The sequence below is a fragment of the Archocentrus centrarchus genome, chromosome 18 (assembly GCF_007364275.1).
Source record: "Archocentrus centrarchus isolate MPI-CPG fArcCen1 chromosome 18, fArcCen1, whole genome shotgun sequence".
Taxonomy (NCBI): Eukaryota; Metazoa; Chordata; class Actinopteri; order Cichliformes; family Cichlidae; genus Archocentrus; species Archocentrus centrarchus.
The window spans coordinates 16,328,882-16,346,542 of NC_044363.1; the positions used below are offsets into that span (position 1 = coordinate 16,328,882).

At 41.3% G+C, this 17,661-nt stretch overlaps 1 protein-coding gene across 9 annotated transcripts; it reads right to left on the reverse strand.

Annotated features, from left to right (window-relative positions):
• Positions 1 to 982: 982 nt before the first annotated feature.
• On the reverse strand, positions 983 to 17,442 carry LOC115797408 (nascent polypeptide-associated complex subunit alpha, muscle-specific form-like). 9 transcript variants are annotated; one of them, XM_030753982.1, is made up of 39 exons: positions 17,353 to 17,427; positions 16,422 to 16,636; positions 15,615 to 15,835; positions 15,448 to 15,526; positions 15,300 to 15,355; positions 15,133 to 15,228; positions 14,959 to 15,055; positions 14,788 to 14,867; positions 14,551 to 14,640; positions 14,264 to 14,356; positions 14,095 to 14,191; positions 13,923 to 13,996; positions 13,695 to 13,784; positions 11,946 to 12,050; positions 11,640 to 11,732; positions 11,471 to 11,567; positions 11,311 to 11,384; positions 11,117 to 11,206; positions 9,973 to 10,149; positions 9,665 to 9,746; positions 9,550 to 9,590; positions 9,330 to 9,425; positions 8,936 to 9,014; positions 8,761 to 8,849; positions 8,587 to 8,682; positions 8,418 to 8,514; positions 8,245 to 8,318; positions 8,048 to 8,137; positions 7,845 to 7,940; positions 5,863 to 6,039; positions 5,555 to 5,636; positions 5,440 to 5,480; positions 5,220 to 5,315; positions 4,532 to 4,627; positions 3,335 to 3,416; positions 3,211 to 3,245; positions 2,952 to 3,050; positions 2,183 to 2,269; positions 983 to 1,678 (listed from the first exon to the last, which is right to left on the reverse strand). In XM_030753982.1, exons 2-39 carry the CDS (start codon positions 16,621 to 16,623, stop codon positions 1,670 to 1,672), a joined length of 3,555 nt encoding a protein of 1,184 aa, XP_030609842.1. In that variant the 5' UTR covers positions 16,624 to 16,636; positions 17,353 to 17,427; the 3' UTR covers positions 983 to 1,669. The 9 variants fall into 9 exon arrangements, with proteins under 9 accessions (XP_030609842.1, XP_030609841.1, XP_030609839.1 ...); XM_030753981.1 differs by having other exon boundaries at positions 11,946 to 12,035; positions 14,551 to 14,655; XM_030753979.1 differs by having other exon boundaries at positions 983 to 1,675; positions 14,551 to 14,655.
• Between the last annotated feature and the right edge of the window lie 219 nt (positions 17,443 to 17,661).

Genomic DNA, 17,661 nt, shown 5'->3' on the forward strand with positions numbered 1-17,661 from the left:
AAAAGGAGTTAAAATAATTCTCAAAGAGTTCATTTGTATTTGCATTTCCTGTTGGATTTATTTATTCATAACAACATGAAAAGAGAGAAATAAACAGAACTGCGGGGGAAAGTGTTTCGTGTGTAGTTGTGTACACACCCTTCAACCTGCTGCTTATGTTTTACCACCCTGCCTGCTTCCTTACCGTCAAACACGAAGGCGTAATTAACTGGAGCTGTGTTGCATAATTCTGTATTAAATTATATGTGCTACACTCTAGAAACTATCAACTTTGAAAACACACATCATAAGCAAACAAAATGACTTAATGATGTAAACACACAGAAAAGTCAAAGGCACAATGTTTTAGATATATTTGATTTTTCAGCGGACAATTCTTTCATTTATGCAGCTACGAGAGTTACTCCGTAAGCCCGTCGTGAGTCATGTTCGCTTCATCAAATTTCAACAAAGCGTAAAATTAAACGTAAGAACAAACTCACCTGCCCAGCAGCCTACCTGCGTGCTCCACGTGATCTGATGCCTTTCCCGACTCTGCTGCTCTCTGCTGCTTCTTTCAGTTTCATTTAGGCGAAATCAATCCTGAAACTTGGCCTTTAAATGCCTCGAGGAAGAGTTGCAACACATTTCCTCGAAATACTCATTTTTTGGAATCGGCTTGTGACAGCTTGTGACTGTGTTACAGCTGTGTTGTTACGTTAACGTAATTAGTACCAGATGGTAACTGGTAAAAAAAAACTTTGTACCAGTCAGTACAGCACCAGTCATAACCACTTGAATTCTTCTTCTTTATGTTTTTTTTTCAAGGATTTTTCAAAGCAGTGTGTGAAAATTCTCAGTGAACATAAACTAATTATCTGCATTATCAAACGTAATGATTGGAGGTTTTGTTTTAAAACACTCCCCCTGCTGGGCAAAAAAGCAGGCTTTGTGATACACAGACAGAACTCCTGCATATGTTACCAAACATGAGTTTGGAGTTTTATTCTTCTTCTTCCAAAAAAAACAAACAGACAAAAAAAACAAAAAAACAATAATAGCTGCATATGTGCACAAACCAGTGTAAAATGAATGCCACAGGCTGGCTAGTATGTTTAGCTATTGATTCTTAACAGCTGAGATCAGTATTTACACCATAGTCTTTAAGACAAACACTAAAATAGGGGGAGAGTTCCTCAGTAAACACTCTGTAAAAGAGTAGAGGTGAGTCTGAGCTGTGACATAGTAGAACAGCACAAAACCTTCCTTGCAATCGACAAAATCTCCAACATTTTGGAATTTTTCCTTAGGGGTGAAGGGAGCAGGTGGTTCTGTGAGGGCTGTGTACTCTTTGTCTCTGTCACAGACCTCCGGTGGGGTCTGTTTCACACAGAAAGAAGTACTGTAGAGACTGGAGACTCCGTTATGTCTCCATTATGTCCAGTCATCCTGTTTTCTTGGTTTAATGAGAGGTTCTCCTTGTGCTCTCATTATACCCACATGGCATTAGCTCTGGCTGTTAACTTCCACCTCCCAGTGAGATTTCACAGGCATCAAGCTGATGAGCCCCATGACGCTGCTGAATGACGCCTCAGCCTCTGGAGCTTTCTGCTTCTCTTCTCTGGCTCTTACTTGCTTCCCATCAGCAGATATGAAGCATCTGCGTGCAGTGGCCGGATCCAGTCTTACATTATATCTGCTACAGTTAACAAAAACAACACATATGTATATACATATAATCATGCCAGGAGAGAAGAATGTGTGCAGTTGCAGGCACACAGAGTGGCAGCACTGGTGCAATGTTTCCTCCATCCATCCATCCGTCCATTCATCCATCCATTCATCCATCCTGTTCAGGGATAGGGCGAGAGGCAGGGTAGTGTTACAGTTTATGGCCTTCAGTTACCTACATGTTAGCCTTCATTGTTAGTGGCTTGCGCTCCTACATTTCCATCAGAACCAAAATAAAAAGTTAACTACCTGCAAATACAAACTGAACATCCTGTGCCTACTCCTTCACATTAAAAGCATCCATCAGGCAAAAGAGTCAAAGGCTTTTATTATGAAGCAATAACTGGTTTTTGAGACTTCAGTTTCCATGTTTCTAACTAAACAGTTGCTCAGTGAGTGTTGGCTGCAGCTCTAAACCACAGTTTGAGGAAAACTTTAAAACACAGATTGAAAAAATCAATTGTTGCTGCACCTTTGAGGGTTTTTGATCCTCCTCATCTTTCTCTGTATGATGATCTTTGCCTTCCCTGGCTGAAAGCTTCCAGACAAGTAGCTTCACCTGAAAGATGGTATTCACAGAATTACCAAGCAAACACCGACTTTGTGGTCAATTACAAACTTGTTGTGACCAAACATGTTGTGGTCTAAGGAAACAGGAAGTTGGAAGAGATCCAATAAAAGTCTAATTCATGTTCTAAGAGCCGCTTAAGAAACCTTCAGTTTGATAAATTCAAAGATGCAAGTAGTCTGTAGACATCCATCCATCCATCCATCCATCCACCCCCTTTGCTGCTTATCCAACATCAGATTGTCAGGAGAAAGGAGACATGTAAGCCCCACACAGAAAGCCCCCAGTGGAGGAGAAGGTTAGACCTGGAAGCCTTCTGCTAACCTCTGCACCACTGCGCCATCCCTTTAAATTTCTCACTCAGTTTTTGGTGAAGTCAGCAACTGAGTCCCAGCATTTTGTCTGCAACTTTAATAGTGAAGTGTTTTGACTGTCCTTCCTTATTGACTGGCTTTCTGACCTCAGTTCAAAAACGATGGACAAAACAGGAAGTTCTTAAAACCCAAGCATAGCCCGGCAGGGGTGGTTGCATTAACCAAAAAATTAATATGTTTGGTTAGAATATCCCCAGAAGAAAAACAAACACTTCCAGATTTAGCAGACTTTCTAACCTCACACCACTACATGGCACATTGCGCTTTCTATTTTCTAAATTAGATTTACTGTGGTTTACCCGCTGTGCAGGTTTCTGTTCTTCTCTTTGTTTCTCTTTTGGTCCGATTGCTTTTTCCTGTGTCGCGCTTGCTGAAAACATCCGGGCCAGATCCTTCACCTAAAACACATGAAGCACTAAACAAAAACTGGGCCCCAAAGAAATAAATATATAACACATATGAAACCTCTCCCGAAGTAAATAAACGTTCAAGGGCACTGGTTACAATAAAGCAAACTGTAAAGTCTGGCTGAATGTTTTGATGCACAGGAAGTCCTACCTTCAAACCAGAGGAGAACTGTGCATTTTCACATGCTGTAGAAGAAGATAATAGTCACTGTCAGGCACAGTTTTTATTGATTTTTTTTCAGACTACATAGCAATTTTATCATATTTTGACATACATAATTCGGGACCCTTCTCCAGTGTTGCTTTTGTTGCTGCAGAATTGACTTTGGTGGCATCACGTGTTGAATCTGTCAACATCTGTCAGAAAATGTGAAAAATATTTTACAACGCACAAAACAATTAACTGATTCCTGTTTGTGTCTCATGAGATATATTTAACCCTTGTTGGCTTCATGATCATTAATCTGGTCAATTTGTTCTATATTTACTAGCAAACTTGTGTAGGGGCACAGTTCTGGCTCAGCTGCAGGAGGAGGAATGGTGCAGTGCAGTGCAGAGAGTAGGTGGAGTAATTGGCACACTGGCTGTGTGTGTCCTAATCAAACTGTCCTTATTAGGCAGTGAGCCCAGACCTGGAGAAAGATCCAAATCCACACAGAGGAGCTGCAGCGTGAGCTGCATACTTGTCAGCAAAAAACCAGAGTTGTTGCTGTGAGAGAGAGAGAGAGAGAGAGAGAGACAGACAGACAGACAGAGAGAGAGAGAGAGGGAGAGAGAGAGAGAGAGAGAGAGAGAGAGAGAGAGAGAGAGAGAGAGAGAGAGAGGAGAGAGAGAGAGAGAGAGAGAGAGAGAGAGAGAGCGAGAGGAGATAGAGAGAGATAGAGCAGCCGATAGATAGAGAGAGAGAGAGAGAGGAAGGGAGAGTAGATAGATAGAGAGAGACAGAGCATGAGCATACAGACAGGAGAGATAGAAAGGGGAGTCGAGAGATAGGAGGAGGAGAAGAGAGATAAGAGACAGACAACAGACACAGACAGAATAGAGAATAGAGAGATATAGAGAGAGATAAACAAGAGCAAGATATAGACACAACAACAACCGAGACAGACAGACAGACAGAAGAGCATGAGAGAGAGAGAGAGAGAGAGACAGACAGACAGACAGACAGAGAGAGAGAGAGAGAGAGAGCATCCTGTAGCTGGGCACAGCAAACGTGGCAACTGTTGCCAGTTACTAACATGTGTGTGCTGCAAATAAAGAGTGTGTGCCTGACAAAGCTGCATCGACACGGAGTCCTGCATTAGAGGAAAAAACAACATAAAATATTCAAATGTTATATTTTGCTCAAGCAGCAGTTGGAAACCAAAAATGGATCCACTCATGAATTATTTAGTTTTTTTCTGACTGGACCAAAGTGCTGTAGAGCCACGTGTTATTTCCACTGATGGACATAAGAAGCACTTGCACTGCACCTGTGAGCGTTTTTGTTCCTCTCTTTGTTTCTCCTTTGCTCCGCCTGCTGTTTCCTGGGCAGAAATGGCTGAAAACCTTTGAGTCAGTAGCTTCACCTGAAAGATTTCAAGCATTACACAAAAACAAATGATTCACACAGCCACTCGGGGGGGTGGGGTGGGGGTGGGGGATATATTATCAAACTGATTCAAGATTCAATATTTTCTGTATTCTAGCAAGAATTTCCCATCTGGCCACACCACGGTAAGGTGAAAAACAGGTGTTATGATGTATGATCATGTCCCATATTGGCTCCTCCGATTAGTGTGCATGTGGGTGTGTATGCGTGTGATGATTGGCTGGATGCATGTTGGATATCCCCCCCACCCCAAGAAAGAGCCAGCTGTGAGTGTTTGTATGAAACACAAAAGAGAGAGGAATTGATTGGTGGAGCTGAGCTGCAAACTCTGCAAACTTTCTTTTTCTCTTCTTTTGTTGGTTAGAGATGAATTGTGATTGGTTTGGCTTTTATTTTCTGTCAGGGAAGAGCAGGGACCCCTAAAAACCTTAGTTTGTTATTTTGGCATTGCTGGCCTCCAACATGAATAAACTAAACTTGGAATGGAAGGCGTGGAGAGTTGTGCCCTGCATTACGTCTGGGTTACCCTTAGGCCGGGAGCATAACACGTGTTTACAAAGATCTGCTACCTGAGACAGTTTCTGGGGTGCTCCATGTTTCTCCTTTGGTGGGATCACTGTCTCACTGGCTGTAGTAGCTGAAAACCTGCGGGCTAGTTCCTTCACCTGAAACACGCACACAGTGAAAGCCAGACTCAAACACTAACATCAGTAAACTCTCCATGTGTCAGAACTGCGAGCAAGACAGAAGGATTTCATGGTTTGGTGAAAGATATTTAAGACTCTGTACCTTCATGCCAGTGGAGCCTTCAGCCTCTGCAGCTTCATTCACTGCAAACACAAACAGCTTGATTTTCTGAATCGTTCAGCATGAATTTGATTGAGTGAATCACACAGTTACATACACAGTGTTGGATTCTCCTTTGGTGACACGTCTGCTGCTGCAGAACCTGTTTGGCTGTTTGTGTTTGTTAAATCTGGGACGCTCTGTCAAAAAATGAGAGGACTGCTGTTAATATTTGAGACATTTCAGAGAATCTAACAGTGACTTTTTTTTACATGTTTACACATCTCTGCTAAAAAATTCCAGGTTAGCAAAAGTAAAACAGCACAAATAACTTTGTTTAGTTACCAGAGATAAAAACATGCTGCAGCTTTCTTCAGTGAATGAATGGAAGTGACATCCAAAAGAAGAGCATGTGTAGCTGTTTACCTCTGGTCTGCAGGCTGTCTCTGCTGGTCTGATTTCACAACTTTTCCCTTCCATCATCTGAATTTTTGGCTGTAATTCTGTCTTAAAGCTCTCCAACATTTCCTTGAATAAAGCCGAGTTCTTCTTAGGCGGGACTGGAGGTGGAGATGGTGGATGATACCGGGATGATTTGGTCCCCTGACGGATTAAGATTGATGAAATTCACAGGGATTTTCAAAAGAAGCAGAAATGAACTGAATGAATAAAACTATATTTCTAATATATGTCACAAGAGAAAAGGACTGTACTGGTTTGAATTCGTGCTTGACCTGCTGGCCTGTGGATGCTGATGGCATGCATTTGTATTTACAGCATTAATATTATATTTTTAAAGAGCCATGCAATGTTGTGAAAGTGTAGTGGTTCTTCTGCAGTTCCAACCTTTTTTAGATATTAATAAAATCCTTGAGGTGTTTCAGTCTGGTTTTAAGGCATTTCAAAGCACAGAATCAGCTCTTTTAAGAGTTTTTAATGATATTCATTGGCTACAGACTCTGGGGATTCTGGTATTTTAATTCTTTTAGATCTCACAGCTGCCTTTGACACTGTTGACCACAGTATTCTCATTCCTCGCCTTGAGCACTGTGTGGGGGTAAGAGGCATAGCTTTGAAGTGGTCTAAGTCATACCTGTCAGACAGAAGTTTTAGAGTCCGTTTTGGAGGCTTCATCTGCCCCGCTTTTATGTGGAGTTCCACAGGGTCCTGTTTTAGGGCCGATCCTTTTTTCTTTATATCTATTTCCCCTAGGATCAATTTTGAAAAAATATGGTATCTCCTTCCACTTTTACGCTGACGATTCCCAAATTTATCTGCCCTTGAGAGGAAACAATGGCAGCTCTCTGAAAATATTAATTGATTGTCTTAATGACTTTAAAGGCTGGATGGCTTTAAACTTTTTACATTTTTAACGAAAGCAAGACTGAGGTCATGATCCTTAGACCCAGTAGTTCGAGCAGTACTGAAAAATTGGACCTGGACCCACTTGATCCTTATGTGAGGCCCGTAGTAAATAACCTTGGTGTGAAAATAGACTGTGATCTAAAGCTGGAGAAACAGATAAACTCTGTGGTGAGATCAGGCTTTTACCAACTGAGGCTCAGTTTCAAAGGTCAAGCCCTTCTTTTAGTAATTTTGAAAGAGTTATACATGCTTTTATTTCTACTAGACATGACTACTGTAATGCTCTGTACGTTGGTATAAACCAGTCCTCTCTTTCACACCTTCAGTTGGTCCAGAATGCAGCCGCTCGCCTTCTTACTAGAACTGAGCACATCTCCCCTGTGCTGGCCTCCCTTCACTGGCTTCCTGTATGTTTTAGGACTGATTTTAAGATCTTATTGTTTGTTTTTAAATCTCTAAATGGGCTGGCCCCATCATACCTCACAAACTCCTAACCCCTTACATTCCTTCTAGGTCACTGAGATCTGCAGACCAGCTACTTCTCAGTGTTCCTAAAACTAGGCTTAAGAACAGGGGGGGACAGAGCTTTCTCAGCCAAAGCCCCTAAACTATGGAACGAGTTGCCCCTTTATGTTACAGTAGGTCAGCTTCTACTGTGCATGTTTTTAAAGCGCGTCTTAAAACTTATTTTTATTCCTTGGCCTTTAAATCGGAGTGAGAGCTATCTCTCTGAGCTGTTGTATAGTTTTTTATATTTTAGATGTGTGTGTGTGTGTGTGTGTTTGGTGTATTTATTTATTTTATTTTCCCTATGTACAGCACTTTGGTTAACACTGTTATTTTAAATGTACTTTATAAATAAATTTGGATTGGATTGGAAGATATAGGGAAAGGACGCAGTCAGTCTCAGCCTTGGCTGCCTCATCTTTAAGACTTTTGTTTTATATTAGAGTGGTTGTTACGCAGCCTTATAGTAGCAGCTACCTATTGGCAGCAGTGAGTGTGCCGTGCTGTTGTCAGTCTAATGTCTTAAATTGCAGAACCTGTGGAAATGTTGGATTCTCTCTGTGCTTTTCCTCAGCTTCTTCTGCTGCTTCTGGGTGTGTGGTTGTTGGATGGTCACTGGCCAAACTCATCATCTGAAAGATGTTAATCACTCAGTAACTGGACCATAAATATGACTGCTAATGACAAAACATGACGGAGCACTTAAACAAAGGGTCTGCTTCAACAGTCAGTTTGGTACCTGTGTTTGATGCTCCCTGTTTGTCTCTTTAGGCGTCACTGCAGCTTCCAGTTGGAGAGTACTTGGAACTTCTCTCACAGATCCTTTCACCTAGAACAGAAACACACCTTCTTCTTGTTTTTCCAAAACACAGAGCTGCATGACAACAGACTATAGTTTATGACACATGCTGGAACATTTTCAGAGAAGTAACCCACCTGCACACCAGAGGAGAGCTCCTGCTGCTGGCTGCTGGTGGCTCTTTGGAAAGATGGTTGTGGAGTTGCAAGTGCTATAATTAAAAGGAGACATTTTTGGCACAGTTTCTTGATTTTTCTGCCTGATTTGAAAAAAAAAAAAATTCTCGTCTTTAATTGCTTTTTGTACATACGTGATTTTGGCTTCTCCTTGACTTTGACTGCTGGTGTTGCATCGTCAGTATAGATGTCAACACTCCAATATCCTGCCACTGCACTGCTGTCTTCCATCTAAGAGAGACAAACAGTCACTTAAAGTGGAAAAACATCATTTAAGGCTTAAAATCTAAAATAATGAAGTACCTGTGATAATGTTGGCTGCTTCATTGTTTTCTCCTTTTGTGTGTGTATGTTTCCTGGGTATGGTGGTGCTGAAGGCTTCCTGGCAGGTCCAGTCACCTGAAAAATATAAATTATATTTACACGCGACTGTTTACTCGCTTTAAAGTTAGATAACTATTAAGAAATCTGTTGTACCTGTGGAAGGGTGCAGAACGTCTGCAGCTGATGGTCTGACTTTGAGTTATTGGCCCTTTGGGAGGGGCGCTGTGCAAATGCAGAAGTGGCTGTAAAGAATATGACAGTTCCAGCTTTAACTTCTTATATTTCTATTCAAAATCAAATTCTGAATAAATCACGGCCTTCCACATACATGGTTTGTATTCTTCCCTGATTATGGGTGTTGCTGTGGAGTCGGCACAGCTGCTTATCTTTGTAGGTTCTGCTGAATTCTGTCAGTTTAAAGGGAAAAGTTGAACTCTAGTTAACATTAATTATTTAAGGCTTTTTACTGTAAAATGAATGAAAGAATAATTGAAGTTTGGACAAAGAAGACAGTTAAAAGCTGAGCTAAATGTGTGATGAATTGTGATTGGTTTGCTTTTTATTTTCTGTCAGGGAAGAGCAGGGACCTCTAAAAACTTTAGTTTCTTGTTTTGGCATTGCGGGCCTCCAATATGAATGAAATAAACTTGGAATGGGAGGAGTGGAGAGTTCCTTGTACCCTTAGGCCGGGGGCATAACACGTGTTTACAAAGATCTGCTACCTGAGACAGTTTCTGGTGTGCTCCATGTTTCTCCTTTGGTGGGATCACTGTCTCACTGGCTGTAGTAGCTGAAAACCTGCGGGCTAGTTCCTTCACCTGAAACACGCACACAGTGAAAGCCAGACTCAAACACTAACATCAGTAAACTCTCCATGTGTCAGAACTGCGAGCAAGACAGAAGGATTTCATGGTTTGGTGAAAGATATTTAAGACTCTGTACCTTCATGCCAGTGGAGCCTTCAGCCTCTGCAGCTTCATTCACTGCAAACACAAACAGCTTGATTTTCTGAATCGTTCAGCATGAATTTGATTGAGTGAATCACACAGTTACATACACAGTGTTGGATTCTCCTTTGGTGACACGTCTGCTGCTGCAGAACCTGTTTGGCTGTTTGTGTTTGTTAAATCTGGGACGCTCTGTCAAAAAATGAGAGGACTGCTGTTAATATTTGAGACATTTCAGAGAATCTAACAGTGACTTTTTTTTACATGTTTACACGTCTCTGCTTCAAAATTCCAGGTTAGCAAAAGTAAAACAGCACAAATAACTTTGTTTAGTTACCAGAGATAAAAACATGCTGCAGCTTTCTTCAATGAATGAATGGAAGTGACATCCAAAAGAAGAGCATGTGTAGCTGTTTACCTCTGGTCTGCAGGCTGTCTCTGCTGGTCTGATTTCACAACTTTTCCCTTCCATCATCTGAATTTTTGGCTGTAATTCTGTTTTAAAGCTCTCCAACATTTCCTTGAATAAAGCCGAGTTCTTCTTAGGCGGGACTGGAGGTGGAGATGGTGGATGATACCGGGATGATTTGGTCCCCTGAATGATTAATCAATAAGACTGATTAAATTCACAGGAATTTTCAAAAGAAGCAGAAATGAACCGAATGAATAAAACTATATTTCTAATATATGTCACAAGAGAAAAGGACTGTACTGGTTTGGATTCGTGCTTGACCTGCTGGCCTGTGGATTCTGATGGCATGCATTTGTATTCGCATCATTATTATTATTATTATTATTATTTTAAAGGGCTGTGCAATGTTGTGAAAGATGTAGGGAAAGGACACAGTCAGTCTCAGCCTTGGCTGCCTCATTTTTAAGACTCTTGTTTTAAATTAGAGTGGATGTTATGCAGCCTGATAATAGCAGCTACAGTGTATCACAAAAGTGAGTACACCCCTCGCATGTCTGCATATATTTAAGTAGATCTTTTCATGGGACAACACTGACATACAGTAATGACACTGTTACACAAGGAAAAGTAGTCTGTGTGCAGCTTATATAACAGTCTTCATGTAGAGCAACAATTCGTCTTTTAGGATCCTCAGAGTTCTTTGCCATGTTGGAACTTTCAGTGACCAGTATGAGAGAGTGTGAGAGCTGTACTACAAAACTGAACACACCTGCTCCCTGTGCACACCTGAGACCTAGTAACACTAACGAGTCACATGACATTTTGGAGGGGAAATGACAAGCAGTTCTCAATTTGGACATTTACGTGTGCAGTCTCTTAGGGGTGTACTCACTTTTGTTGCTGCTGGTTTAGACATTAATGGCTGTATATTGAGTTATTTGAGGGAAGAATAAATTTACACTTTTATATAAGCTGCACACAGACTACTTTTCATTGTGTCAAAGTGTAATTTTGTCAGTGTTGTCCCATAAAAAGATATACTTAAATATCTGCAGAAATGTGAGGGGTGTACACTGTACCTGCCACTGCTAATGACAAAACATGACGGAGCACTTAAACAAAGGGTCTGCTTCAACAGTCAGTTTGGTACCTGTGTTTTATGCTCCCTGTTTGTCTCTTTAGGCGTCACTGCAGCTTCCAGTTGGAGAGTACTTGAAGCTTCTCTCACAGATCCTTTCACCTAGAACAGAAACACACCTTCTTATTTTTCCAAAACACAGAGCTGCATGACAACAGACTATAGTTTATGACACATGCTGGAACATTTTCAGAGAAGTAACCCACCTGCACACCAGAGGAGAGCTCCTGCTGCTGGCTGCTGGTGGCTCTTTGGAAAGATGGTTGTGGAGTTGCAAGTGCTATAATTAAAAGGAGACATTTTTGGTTCAGAAAAATTAAAAAAAAAAAATCTTGTCTTGAATAAACTTTAATTCTTTGTACATACATGATTTTGGCTTCTTGTTTATTTTGGTTGCTGTTGTTGCACAGTCTGCAGAGCGGTCACCTCTCAGATATCCTGCCACTGCACTGCTGTCTTCTGTCTAAGAGAGACAAACAGTCACTTAAAGTGGAAAAACATCATTTAAGGCTTAAAATCTAAAATAATTAAGTACCTGTGATGCTGGCTGCTTTATTTTCTTCTCCTTTTGTGTGTGTATGTTTCCTGGGTATGGTGGTGCTGAAGTCTTCCTGGCAGGTCCAGTCGCCTAAAAAAATATAAATTATATTTACACGGGACTGTTTACTCGCTTTAAAGTGAGTTGATCAGACATTTCCATCCTGAGTCTCAACAAAATAAAATAAATCAGTGCGCACTGTGTGTTTTAGTTGGGATTACTGGTACTGGACATATGGTTGCTGAAAATGTCACAGATAACTAAAACACTTAAACAAAAGGTGTTCTTCAGTCTGTTTGGTACCTGTGTTTGCTCCCTCCGATCTTTCTTCATAGGCAGCACTGCTGCTTCCAGAGGTGGAGCAGTTGGAGGTGCTCTAACAGATTGTTGTACCTGAAATCCAGAAGACTGTAACACTTTCATTCCTGTGATATTGTATTCTTTCAACAAATAAATAAAGCGTCAACACAACAACAAACTTTGGTGGTTTATGTCACATGCTGGAACATTTTTCTATCTAAAAAAACGGTGGTATCCTACTGCCACAGCAGTGGAGAATTCCTGTGGCTGGCGGCTGCTGGTTCTTTGGAAAGACGACTGAAAGACTGCTCTTTTCTTCCTGCCCTCGGTGGAGATGGACGCTTTCTTTTTCTCTCTCTCTCTGCCTCCCTCTTGTTATCTACCCTGCTGTTGCTTTTTGCTGCTTAGAGTGTCTCTTCACACATCCCTGAACTGGAATAAAATTATGGATCTGGTCAGCTGGTCTCTCAACACTGTTGATGATCAAATTCTCATCACGAGGAGATTGGGAGAAGGAGACCCCTCTCTCCTCTGGTCCAACTGACACACCCGACTTCCTACGTTATGGATTTCCCTGGAGGAAGGAAGATAACGTGCCTGGCTGTACTGTCAATTGTGGACGTGGCGTATATTGATACCAGGATTTCTCCTGATTGGACTTGGGGATACCTGGTTTATCCCGGGCAGCCATTCGGGCTTTAGTAAGGCTGCCTGTGAGGGATGCAGAAGCTGCATGAACTCAATCAGACTCAGTAGAGACTCAGCAGAGCTGAATAAAAATGGATTAGATCTGGAGGAGTGTTTGAGTGTCTGTTTCTGCACGGCGGAGTAGAACCAAAAAATTCGGATGATTGGACTTTTTGCCACTGAGAGGAAACCAGAAAAACTGTAAGGTCTGTCAGCAATTAGTTATGACAGCCTGAACCAAAACAATTATAGCATTTGGAATCTGGCTCCCAGACGGCCTTGGATGGATGGCTGTTTATCTAAATCATCTCCTGGAGCTGTTATGTAAACAAATGCTCTTTGCCCCCGCCCCGTGTTGTGTGAACTGGTATCCTGGCGACCAAGGCTGACTATACCATCTTAACATGAACATTATCATGAACTGCTAGCTGAGGAAGCTGGCTTGCCTCCACAGTATCCTGGCTCACTCGTCTCCGCTGGCACAGCCCCTCCCCTCCCCACCCTAGTGCTCCCCATGCTGTTTATGTGCTTCTACGCTACTATGCAGAGGTTTTTTAACCTCATACTGTGCCCCCCCCCCCAATTATGGGGCAAAATATGAGATGTTTTTTCTTCTCACCTATCCTATTGTTTTCCTTTGTTTCCCTCTTATCTAAAACGGCGGCGCCTTTGATGGCTGCGGCCGCAGACACTTATCTCCCCTGTTTGTTTTGATTTGTCTGTCCTCTTGGATGGCTGTTCTGGAACTGCTTTTCCTTACATGTGGCATATTCCTGGCATGTGGTGACGATAAAATGATTCTGATTCTGAATCATATTTATATATATGATATTGATTTATTATAAATTTAAGCAAATAATGTATGGTGGTCAGAATGACCACCTATGGGAGGTCTAGTGTTAAAGTTAGTTGAGCAGACAGTTCCATGCTGAGTCTCAAAATAAAATAAATCAGTGCACACTGTGTGTTTTAGTTGGGATTACTGGTGCTGGATATGTGGTTGCAGAAAAAGTGACAGATAACTAAAACACTTAAACAAAAGGTGTTCTTCAGTCTGTTTGGTACCTGTGTTTGCTCGCTCCTATTTTTCTTCATAGGCAGCACTGCTGCTTCCAGAGGTGGAGCAGTTGGAGGAGCTCCAACAGATTGTTGTACCTGAAATACAGAAGACTGTAACACTTTCATTCCTGTGATATTCAACAAATAAATAAAGCATCAACACAACAACAAACTTTGGTGGTTTATGTCACATGCTGGAACATTTTTCCATATAAAATAAGCGTGGTATCGTACCGTCACAGCAGTGGGGAATTCCTGTGGCTGGCAGCTGCTGGTTCTTTGGAAAGATGATCGTGGAGCTGCAAGTGCTATAATTAAAAGGAGACATTTTTGGCACAGTTTCTTGATTTTTCTGACAGATTTGAAAAAAAACAAAACTTGTTTTTAATTGTTTTTTTGTACATACGTGATTTTGGCTCCTCCTTGATTTTGACTGCTGGTGTTGCATAGTCAGTATAGAAGTCAGCACTCCAGTATTCTGCCACTGCACTGCTCTCCTCCATCTAAGGGAGACAAACAGATGCTTAAAGTGGAAAAACATCATTTAAAACTTAAAATCTAAAATAATTAAGTACCTGTGATGCTGGCTGCTTTATTTTCTTCTCCTTTTGTGTGTGTATGTTTCCTGGGTATGGTGGTGCTGAAGGCTTCCTGGCAGGTCCAGTCGCCTGAAAAATATAAATTATATTTACACGTTACCGTTTACTCACTTCAAAGTTAGTTGAGCAGACATTTCCATCCTGAGTCTCACCAAAATAAAATAAAATTAGTTGGGATTACTGGTGCTGGATATGTGGTTGCAGAAAAAGTCACAGATAACTAAAACACTTAAACAAAAGGTGTTCTTCAGTCTGTTTGGTACCTGTGTTTGCTCCCTCCGATCTTTCTTCATAGGCAGCACTGCTGCTTCCAGAGGTGGAGCAGTTGGAGGTGCTCTAACAGATTGTTGTGCCTGAAATCCAGAAGACTGTAACACTTTCATTCCTGTGATATTGTATTCTTTCAACAAATAAATAAAGCGTCAACACAACAACAAACTTTGGTGGTTTATGTCACATGCTGGAACATTGTTCTATATAAATAAAGGATGGTATCGTACTGGCACAGCAGTGGAGAATTCCTGTAGCTGGCGGCTGCTGGTTCTTTGGAAAGATGATCGTGGAGCTGCAAGTGCTATAACTAAAAGGAGACATTTTTGGCACAGTTTCTTGATTTTTCTGACAGATTTGGAAAAAAAAAAATCTTGTTTTTAATTGTTTTTTGTACATACGTGATTTTGGCTCCTCCTTGATTTTGACTGCTGGTGTTGCATAGTCAGTATAGCAGTCAACACTCCAGTATTCTGCCACTGCACTGCTCTCCTCCATCTAAGGGAGACAAAAAGTCACTTACTGTAAAGTTTAAAATATTAACTCTGATCTCCACTTGCAAACCAATGAAGTACCTGTGAGAGTGTTTGCTGCTTTATTTTTTTCTTCTTGGGCCTGACCACATTTCCTGGATATGGTGGTGCTGAAGGCTCCCTGGTGGTTCTGCTCACCTGAAAATACTGATTTATTCTACATGTTTACTCCCTTTAAAGTTAGATAATTATAACTGAATGTGTTCTACCTGTGGAAGGGTGGGCAGCTCCTGCAGGGAGGACCGTTGTGCATGTACAGAGGCTGCTGTACAGACGAATACATTTTCAGCTTTAGTTTTTTTCATTTTGTTATATGCATTTTGTTATATCTTTATTGTACTGAATTCTTGTTCATACTTAGTTTGTATTCTTCTTTGAATATGGCTGTTGCTCCAGCGTTGGCACAACTGTACATGCTTGGTGACTCTGGAAAATTCTGTAAGATGAAGTAATGTTGAGAAAAAGTTGAAAGTTAAAAATGCTTCATGAATCCCATTTACGTGCCCTAAGAAACAAACTTTTACCTGCTTCTTCACAGTTTCTTTCTTAGCTGACAAATGTTTCCAGTGATCCATCTCTTCCCTCTGATTTTTCCAGTCATACTGCTCTTTTTTGGGGATCCCCGCTCCCTTTGGTGTGCATCCCATCCTCCCCTGGTGAATTCTTAAGCCCTGGTAAGTCGTACGTTTGCTCCATCCGCAGTGACAAACCTGGAGGCTCAGGTCTGAATATTCTGTTGTTTCTTCTTGAGACATAATTCAAGAATCAAATGTTAGAAGATTGTAATTAGTTGTAGCCCCTTAACTGGCAAGGGCCCGGTGACGGGCTGTTTGTAGTCCCTTTTATATGGCAGGCTAGACCCTCCCATTTTTATTGACACGTCATTCGGCCAATCATGTAACTGGCTGCACCAAATCACCTGACAAAGCTACGTGACGCCCTCTGAGTATTATTGGCTCTGGGAAACCCATTTCTTAACATTATTGGCCGAATGAGGTGTCAGTCAAAATGGGCGGGTCTAGCCTGCCATATAAATGCACTTCATTCGGCCCGCGGACCAGACGCAGCCGATTAATAGGCTATGAAATGGGTTGTTCAGAGCCAATAATAACCAGAGGGTGTTATGTAGTTGTTTCAGGTGATTTTATTTGCTGCCAGTTAAGGGGTTAAGTTAAAAAAGAAATAGCAATGCAAAGGAATTTCTTTAACTAATTCTTCTTTTGTTTGTCCTAGTCCACTGATCAGGCCTTGCTTTGTGTGGGTGTCTTATTGTTTTGAAAGAGAAAAGGATCTTCAACTAACACAACATAAAATATGTTTGATAAACCTACTAATCTTGTAAGAGGTGTGGACATCTAGCTTGAGGTCTATTTGAGTGTTTGCATGTCCCACATATCCCCACGAGTATTTCTGTTGAGGCTCTGCAACCCTCACGCCCTTCGGGGTGCATCCCATCCTCCCCTGGTGAATTCTCAGGCCCTGGTAAGTTGTCACTTTGGACCATCCGCAGCAGTGGCAAATCTGGAGGTCCATTTTTGCTGTGTGTCTGCAATAAACATACAACAACAACAACAAAAAAAAAGACACACAGGATGCTGGACAACTTCCTTTTTGCTAGCGTCTGCTTGCAGGTGTGCTCGAAATAACTGCACACTGAGCGTTTTAAGAAAAATGCTACAAAAGTCAAGCTAGAACAGCTGCAGTGACTCGGGTAGTGAAAGTGACCAGCTTCCTTTTATTCACTGCTGCGGCGGCACCTTTTACACCTACTGTAAAGCATCACTTCCCTTTTTTCTATTATTATTATTATTATTTTTATTATCATTTAGTCAAATTCTCTGGCTTTGATTGCAGACCTACTGCACCAATAGCCAGCCAGTACCGGTATATTTACCTTCTGGTTAGTTGTCTGGTGATACAGTATATGACAGAAAAATACTGCATATTCAAAAATGAATTTCCTCACTTCTCTTTTCAAAGCCTCTTTTTCAAATTTGAAGTGACCACAGCTGTATCTCTGTATCTTCTCCAACAGACCCAGGCTACTTTCATCATAGTTTAAATAAATCAATCAATACATTAATAACTAAAAACAGCAACAACAATAATTATTATTATCGTGACACATAGCAGTCCCTCCATAGGCTTCTATATCTGGTCGTCAGATTTACCCCACTGTAACTGTTTTTACCTTCGCAAACACTATTTAAACTAAGTTTCTTTGTGCTGGCAAAAATCTGAGTTCACTAAATTGTTACTTACAGTAAAAACAAAGCGATGGATGAATGCAGCGCCTCTCTTGCAGGCTCCTTTTGTCTTCCGTTACCTCTCTGCTGCTGTGATGTTTAGTTGGGCTTGTTTTGTGCTTTTAGTTTCGTTTCCGGAAAAATGAAAAAAAGGAAGGAAAAACCCGCCAACCGCTCTATGATTGATTTGCCCAGACATGATTCAACCACTTATTATGAAACATAAACACGGTCAAAGCTGTGGGTAAAGAAGGAAAGTCAGTCATGTTTTCAAACATAAATTTTATTCATTCCCTCTTATATAGTGTTTGTTCATTGGACAGCA